This window comes from Hipposideros armiger, unplaced genomic scaffold (genome assembly GCF_001890085.2).
Source record: "Hipposideros armiger isolate ML-2016 unplaced genomic scaffold, ASM189008v1 scaffold_411, whole genome shotgun sequence".
Lineage (NCBI taxonomy): Eukaryota > Metazoa > Chordata > Mammalia > Chiroptera > Hipposideridae > Hipposideros > Hipposideros armiger.
This window is the reverse complement of record NW_017731761.1, coordinates 1,016,038-1,024,874: the sequence shown is the minus strand read 5'-3', so window position 1 is coordinate 1,024,874 and position 8,837 is coordinate 1,016,038. Positions and strand designations below refer to the sequence as shown.

The following is an 8,837-nucleotide window of genomic DNA, read 5'->3' as shown; positions in this document are numbered from 1 at the left end:
ATCCTGCCACCTGTTGGCAGCTCAGCGGCAGCTCAGCTCGGGCTGGACTTGAACCGCTGTTGCTCAGAGCTCAAACCTTTGAGCGAGCTCTTAACAAAAAGTGCCTTTTTAATCAAACCTTTGCTTTGGTGGCTCCATAGATGAGGCCAAAGAGAGTTTAAACCCACTTTGTTTGGTACCTTATTTGGTACCCCATGTACTGCTCAACTTTAAGCAATTAAAGAGCCAGGCAGGGCTCAGTTTGCCTCTGGCCTCCACTATTAACTAGCTGTGTGACCTGGGGTACCAATTTTACCTCTCTGAACCTTAGTATCCTCTTCTGAAAATGAAGACAATGATGCCGTGCTCACAAGCCTCCTTGAGGAAGAAAAGGTTCGCACAGTGTCTGATATATTTACCGTAAATGTTATAGTATCCATGCCTTCAATCCACGTTAGCTATTGTGTGATAGTAACAGCATCTAATACATTTACCATAAATGTCATAGTACCCACACCCTCAATCCACGTTAGCTATTGTGTGATGGTAACAATAACTGCTCCCAAAGGGTGGAATGCTTCCTCCCAGCAGCCTAGCCCCCCTCCGTGAATAAGAGGACATCAAGGCAATAAACAGGACTCACAGACGCAGTGGGGCAGGCGGGATGTCCAGATGGGGGTGCCCGTCTCGCGGCTGTAGCAGGTCAGAAGCGAGCTCCCTTCCAGCACAAAGCCGGGGTTGCAGGTATATTGGATGGTGGTGCCCACCAGCAGCACGGGATCCGAAATTAAGCGGGTCGAGTGGTCCACTTCTCCGGGGTCAGTGCAGTACATAACTACCGGAGATGAAATCAGACCAAGTGTGCATTAGGGCTCTGGATGATCAGAGGTTTCCTGAAAATTACAGAATGGTCTAGAAAGGAGCCTAACTCAGCTCTTTTCCTGTTTGGAAGATAATGTATGGGCTCATCAGAGGTGGCTGGAGACTAGGTTAGGATGAAAAAGATTGGCATTTCATTCCACTTTCAGGGATTGGCCCCAAGAAATGTTTGCATCAGGGCCCAAAGGCCTATGTACAAGGTTGTACATTGCACCGTTATTTGTAATGGTAAAAAAAAAAGAAAAAGAAAAAGAAAAAGAAAGAATGCAAACCCTTTAAAAGGGGAAGAGTTAAACATGGAACACCCACCCATAAAATCCTGAGCACCCACTAGAGAAAACAAAATGAAGGTGACTTGCTACTTTCTCTAGTGCTTGATTGTAGTAAAACAAGCAGCCATTACTTTTTAATAAAAAAAAAAATCGATACAGAAAAAAGGAAAACAATAAACCAGTTAAAAAAAGAATGAAGTAGACAACATGCGTGCTATGAAAAGATACCCATATTTCTGAGTTGCAGTTGCAAGGAAGTTTGTATAAATTGATCCCTGTTATTACAATGCCAGTATCTGTAGCTACTTCTATATGAATATCAATATACGTCTATATACATGGTAAGTTCTGCACGTGCATGTATGTGTATATACAGCACACACAGACATACACATGCAATCGGAACCGTACAAAATGAACTTTTAGGAGTGGCATCATTTCCAGAGCTTAAGATCGTAAAGGATTTTCACTTCCTACTTCATAATTTTACTACTGCTTGAGTACTACAAGTAAGCGTTTGTTACTTGAGTCCTTTTAAGTCATTATTATGAAAAACATTGTAAAAAATCATTATTATTTAAAACATTTAAAAATCATTATGATATAATATTATGTATTATTATATAATATTACATATTATTATATTATATACATTAATATATAACAGTAATATAATGTAGATCACATGATGACAGATTACACTAATGCATTCATGATGGGTCTCTCTTATCACCACCCATGGCATTTCTCACTGTCCATTTTTAATTTCCTATCATGACACAGACACACACGCATGCCCATACCCACATACTGTTTTGGAACAAATAAGTCTATTCATGTAGCTGATTTTGTGGACTTTTAGCAAGTTCTTTCATGTTTCCCACAATTACAGTTAATTTTCTTCGATGTTGGAATATTTATGATCGGAATTGCATGTGCCCCCCAAGCTTCTTCCCCGATACCCCTCTTTCTCTGATCACACTGAATATGGCTGGCCCTCCATGTCCCCGGGTTTCACATCCGCGGGTTTCGCATCTACGGGTTCAACCAACCACAGCTTGAAAACCGTATTTGTTGACTGTATGCATTGTTTTACACCATTTTATATAAGGGACTTGAGCAGCTCAGGGTTTTTGTATGTGTGGGGGCGTCCCGAAACCAATCTCCGTGTACATAGAGGGATGACTGTATTTCTTATTGTGCGGTTGGTAATTTGAGTTATGCTGAACAGGTCTACCAAAGTACCACTGAGGATTCTCAGTGAAAGGGTTGCAGACGAGAGCTTTACGAGCTTTACCTGCGAAGTGAGAGGCAAAAGGCTGCAGGAAGAGGTCGCTCTGAATGTACTCAGCTCCTCCCCCTGCTACTAAGGCATCCGTGTAGAAACCAGATGCGCTTCCTTTCTCCGCCCCTTTCCAAGACACTAGAGTCACAGTCCATATCACTTCTTATTGCCTGACACAAGTCTATTTCATTCATGGACATTATCTGCCAGGTTTCAGAAGACACCGGCGTCTTAGATCCCTGCCCTAGGGCTAAAAAATGACATTTGTGAGTAAGCAGCACCAGTGAGTTGATGGAGTAGGAAAGAGGCCAGAATTTGCATTAAACAACTCCACTGCATCCATGAAAAAAAAAAAACAAACAGAAAGAAAGAAAAGAAGATAAAAAATAAAAAAAGGAGAAAAGAACCTATAAGAGGGATTTACCATCCACTGACATAGAGGAGGAAAACAAGGCTATGCTTACTTTTCTCACAAAATGGGGGGTCGCTGCTCCAGCTGAGGTCCCACTGGCAGGTGAGGGTGTCGCTTCCCACGATGTCATAGCCAGGGTCACACTGGTAGGTGATCCTGGCACCCCTCACAAGCTCTGTATGAGACGTGGTTTTCCAACCATTCTGGATCTCGGGTAGATCTGAGCAGGAATCGTTCCTAGACACCTCTTTAAAACAAAGACATCATCCTTAGATGGGGTGGTGGCCTTTTTGTTTGGGGTTCCCCTCATGAATGTCAGAGGAAATAGCAAATAGAAGAAAAAGCCTCCAGGGATAAGTAACACACTTTCAAAAACCCCTTAAACTTCAAGAACTTTTCTACAGTGATGTAGATGTTCCAATGACCTCTTCCCATGGGTCGCTGAGCTTACCAAACATTCTCTCGGCTTGATAAAGTCCGTTTAGGGTTTAGAGTCAGACAGAACCCATACCTCTGCTACTTACTGTGTCTGAGGTTTTTCACCTTTCTCGAGAGCAGAGTCATAACCATGCCAGCCTCGCTGTGGTAGCTACCTTCCAAGATGTCCCCCAGTTATTCTCACCTCCTGCAATTCACATTCTTGTGTAGACCCCGCCAACACTGAGTAAGGCCCATGGGCATAACCAATAAGCTACTGCAAAAGCGATCATGTGTGACTTCCGAGGATACGTCATAAAGTTATTGAGGGCCGGCCAAGTGGCTCAGTTGGTTAAGAGCACGAGCTCTGAGCAACAGGGTTGCTGGTTTGATTCCCACATGGGCACGTGAGCTGCGTTCGAGTTGAGCTGCTGCTGAGCTGCCAACAGGTAGCAGGATGGCTCAGCTGGTGAGAGCACGTGCTCCTAACAACAAGGTTGCTGGTTCGACTCCCACATGGGATGGTGGGCTACGCCTGCTGCAACTAAGATTGAACACGGCACCTTGAGCTGAGCTGCTGGGAGCTGCCAATGGGTGGCTGGATGGCGACTGGACTTGGAGCTGAGCTAGCTGCACCCTCCACAACTAAGATTGAAGAACAACAACTTGGTTGTTCCCCTTCCCCAATTCCCCAACACTGTTTCCCTCACCCAATTCCTCAATAAAATCTTTTTTTAAAAAAAACGTGGTTGAGGCCCTCTCCTTGCTCTCATCACTTTCTCTGAAGGAAGTGGCCACCATATTGTGAGGATGCTCAAGCAGCCCTCTGGAGAAATCCATGTGGAGAGAGTCCAAAGCCTAGCAACGATTGGCATCGACCTGCCAGCACCAGGAGGGAGCCATTTTGGAAACGGAGCCTGCAGCCCCCCAGGCAAGCCTTCAGATGGTTGCAGCCCTGACTGACATCCCGACCACAACCTCATGACAGACCCTGAACCAGAAGCACCCATCTAAACCACTCCATAATTCCCGTCCACCGAAACTGTGGCATAATAAGTGTTTATTGCTCATTTTTGGGGAGGTCATTTGTTAGACAGTCATAGGTAGCTAATTACCCTCAGCCTCATCCTAAGAATGTCTGTAAATCCATGGGTTTGATAGACTAGTAAATACATGTTTTTGTAATACAGACTAAGATACTTAACTATTAAAATAAAAATAATTATTGGTGCCTTCTTCAAATCACATTGCATATCGTCAGTGAACATTAGCCACACTCCAGAAAGTGCGACACACAGCTTATTATCACCGAGTCTTCCTTGGAATAATTCTGCTTATCTTCTGCAAACCCTCATTACTAAGGTAGTAATCCAAAGCCCACTATTACTATTCTTGCTTCCAAGTGCCCACTGCACAGATTTTGAGAAAGAGCTAATTATGCTGTATAATTAATTTGCAGTTCTTATGTGCTTTTGGGGAAGCAAAGCAGCTCCATTGTCTGCAGGAAAGTCATTCTGAGAAAGAGGCAATGGCTTTTCCCGGGATTTCATCATGGTTTTATTTGAGGAAAGGAGATCTCATGGGTGTCTGCAAGAAGTCGGGGAGAGGAAGATGGCTTCTAGAATTGCTTGGTGGGGGAACAGGAGCCTCTATTTTTAGGCCTTTGAAGAATCAGCCAAGCCCTGGATTTAGGACACAGCTGCAAACGCTCAAACTATGGATGAAAGGGGACAAGTGGGGGCAAATACTGGATATGTGGCCTGCTTTGCGCCAAATGCTTTGAGGCTGAGAAAGGTTTGCTTGTCTGACTTTTCAGTGTGAGCCAATATGGCTACACATTCCTGTGGGACCCTCTGTCTCCTCTGTGGCATTCACCAAATTTGCGATTACCTTAGTTGCTGCCACCATGTAGCAGAGACTTGACTTAAATCTTGGCCCCACTGTTTACAAATTCAGCGGCCTTGGCTAGGTCACTTTGCCTTCCTGTTCTTCTGTTCCTAGACTCCACTCCCAGAAACCATGATTCAGAAATCTGCATGTTCACCAAACACACCAGGTGAAGGTTACAGAAGTATGTGTCCTGATGGGTCCTTAACTTTGCTAAGAATGAGACAACTGGCCTAGGACTTGGAAGACTTCCCTTCCATTCTCTTTCTTTCTTTTTGGAGCTGTGTGACTCCAGTCATGTCAATAAACATATCTGAGCCTCATTGTCCTCAGTCACAGAGTAGAGACACAAATCATGACCCTGTCTATCCCTCAGGGCAATGTGAAAGCTAATTGATGCACAGGAAATGACAGGAACACTAAGATGAGTCATATGGGTTCTTGGTTTGTTTGACTAAGACTTTGTGAGCACCTGCTGTATGTCAGGCACAAGGAAGGCAGGGCTCTGAAGTCATGGTTCCAGTCTTACGGTCAAGATCAGCACCATGGCCTAGCTTTTAGGCAAAACTAAACAAAACAAAGCAAAACCCAAATGTGCTGAATACATGCCACCGTTTACCAGTCTTATGCTCATGGCTGGCATCACTAATCAACCATAGCAATCTCTTTCTTTGAATCAAGCTGAAACCTTCCAGTCCTTCTCAACACAGCACTCCAGGGAGCCCCTGTCATTTTATTGGAGTTGACCTACAATATAGAGCTTATTTATTACCCTAGAATGAAAGGAACAAACACACAAGTGACCAATATCTCTTTGAAAAACACTGCTTCCTCATCTCTGCTATTTTTATTTCTTTTTCCTCTCTTGCACTTGGCCAAAGACACTAGCAAAGCACAGGAAGCAGTGATGAGGATTGGTCTTTGCTTCTGTCTGTGCAAAGGAGAATTGAGGTTAGACTCATGTAAGCCCGGAGTGTTCCTATGAAAGGTTCTGACAGCAGCCATGGCAGATAAACTTGGACCACCTTCCAGGGCTGGCTTTTAGGCCTTAAGATCAGTCTAGGAGCTTCAGAACTCTCTAACCGACCTCAGAACTTCCTGACCGTTCCATCTGATTCCTCTCCTGAATGGGAATTGCATCCGTGTCTGGTTAAATCTCGACCTAGGATAGCAACTACCTCTTCCATGCTATGGCAGGCATCACTAATCAATCATGGCATTCTTTCCCCCTGGCTTCAGGCATTGCTTACTCTGAATTCTTTTCAACACGGTCTTCAACGTAGGTGGTCACAAGAAATTGATTGGCATCAAAATTAGATACAGAAGCCCACTTGCTTTCCCTGTAAAATTGACTGTGTGTCTCTTTAACAGAAAGAACAAAGAGAACTCTTCTCTCCGTGTTACCCATGTTAGCCAGGCTGTGCACCCCTGGGAAGAAGCCTCTGAAACCCCGTGCTTGCCTCTCCCATCGCATCAGCACACAATGCTGACATTATCTGTTAACAGATTACCACTCCCATTTTCACTAGCAGCCTCACGGGCAGGGAGAGGATTCTAAGTGTTCTATTAATTCTTAGATCCTGGCGCAGAGGGCAGGGTCTCACATATAGGAGGTGTCAAGAGATTTTCGTGAACCAAACTGTCTGGGAAATGAAGATAATGGATTTGAAGATAAAGTAAAATAATAAATGGAAAAGTGCTGGCCAACTTCCAATTGTCACACAAATCTAAGTTTCAGCTTCAATTAACAAGAGCACCTCCTCTTCAAGATGGGGCCAAAATGAACGTTGGCAGGACTTTTTGGTGAACCCTGGGCAGCCTTGGATGGAGTTAGATTTCTGCCATCAAGATGAATGCAGTTTTGGAAGACCGACTCAGGCACCAGAGGAGACAAGTGAGCAAAACTATCACCTCATCTTTCAGTGAGGAGGGAGGAGAAGCCTAAGGAAATACTCGTAGATTGAAGCTAAGTCACCAGAAACTCTCCCTTCAAAGGCAGTTGACTCTGGAGGGCACCTCGCCTGGACAGCCAGCATGAGCTGTCCCCCTATGCCCAGGGCATTGCCCAGTAAAGAGTGGGGAACCCACGCAAAGTACACAGCAGCCATAACACTCTGAAAATACTTAGTTAGCAATGAGGGGGAAAAACAAAATCAAGGGTAAAAGGGCCCTAAAGAAACATGAAAAAGAAGATCAACACTTGTGTTTGCCTCACTGAGAATTGAATGTAGTGCAGGCAAGGATGAGAAAGGTCCACCAGCTGGAAATAGAAAAAACAAGGGACTTATTTTCACAGGCACGAGGCTCCTTGACACAGCCAATGGTCAAGGAAGTGGCTTGTATTTTGGAGACAGGAGATGGCACAGAGAGAACCCTTTGTATTAGATTGAGATGGGCAAATCTCCAAGCCAAGGGGAAGAAAAAATCAAAGACATGGAATCTTGCTCCAAGCTGAGGGTCTTTGATGATGGGGGTGGTAGCAGGAGACTTGGCAGAATGACCCCCCTTTCCCTGATCCATCCTAGAAATCCAGAAATCAACCTTGTTTCTGGGAGGTCCCCTAATTGCTGGCTGAATCCATTTCAATTCTCAGGGTGCAACACCCACCATCCTGGATCTTAAAAGGAGCTAGGTTTTAACTAAACCCTTTTATCTCCCAGGTTCTTTGCTGGTGTCAAGAATATTGGGAGTGGAGAAACCCCAAGAGCTGGGAGCAGGAAGCCTGTGACCCTCTGGCGTGATCCCACGAGCAAGACCATTATCCTCAGTGGTCCAGCGCTTCCTGTGCTGTGACATGACAGGGCTGAACCAGGCACTGTCCAGGAAAGTCCTTCCGGGGCTAGAATCAGTGGGATTTCACGGTGTTCTGGTCTCCCCTAACTGCTGGGATGATGGCCGCTTAGAGTAGGGCGGTGGCCATGGAAACATGGAAAGAAGTGCTTGGATCTGAGACATAGTGGGAAGATGGATTGGATCTACAGGTGAGGAAAGAGGAAGCAGCCCGAGAAACCAAGAGAATTGTGGTGCCATCTCCTGGGATGGACAGAGAGCAGGAGAAGCAGCTGGGTGGTGGTGGGTGGGGTAGAGAAAGAACTAGTTCTGTTTCGGCCACGTTAAATCTGAGATGTCAATCAGACATGCAAGAGGGTACTTAGTAGGGAGTTAGACAGGTGAATCTGGAGTTCATGGGAGAGTTCAAGGTTGAGGTATAAATTAGGGGTCAATGGAGTATAGATAGGTATTTTTTTAAAACCACGGGACTGGATGAGAGCACATAGGGAGTGAGTCTAGACAGAGCCAGGATGCAGCTTTGGATCCTCCAGTGTTCAGGGGTTTAGCAGAGGCGGGTGATGGAGCCAGTAATGAAGAAGAGGGGGTTACAGGGTGGGAGGTGAGGAGGGAAGGGTGTGGGTGGACAAAACAGTAAGAAGGGAGTATTGGATGGTCAAGTGTGAACTTAGCTTGAACTTAGTAGCAGGCTTTTTTTTTTTTTTTTTAAGGATGAGAGGGAGAGAAATGGTTTGGAAGCCACACTGAGGATCAAGGAAGACATCTCTAAGTCCTAAAGTACGGGACGTGGAGAGAAAGGGCGGACTCCATTGGATGGGGCTGCGGGGGAGGAAGAGTCCATAGGAGGTAGCCGAGCTTCAGTTAAGGCAAGATGGTGAAGACATTGCTTTGAGAACTTGCAAATATAGGATAGTGT

At 45.1% G+C, this 8,837-nt stretch overlaps 1 protein-coding gene across 8 annotated transcripts in view; it reads right to left on the bottom strand.

Moving 5' to 3' along the window:
- SEZ6L (seizure related 6 homolog like) overlaps positions 1-8,837 on the bottom strand; it is a 188,421-nt gene that overhangs the window by 18,451 nt on the left and 161,133 nt on the right. For all 8 annotated transcript variants that reach the window (XM_019663965.1, XM_019663966.1, XM_019663967.1 and 5 more), the window contains 2 exons: positions 2,880-3,074; positions 623-814 (listed from right to left, as the gene is read on the bottom strand). In XM_019663965.1, coding sequence (XP_019519510.1) covers positions 623-814; positions 2,880-3,074 — 387 coding nt within the window. The remainder of the gene's footprint in view (positions 1-622; positions 815-2,879; positions 3,075-8,837) is intronic.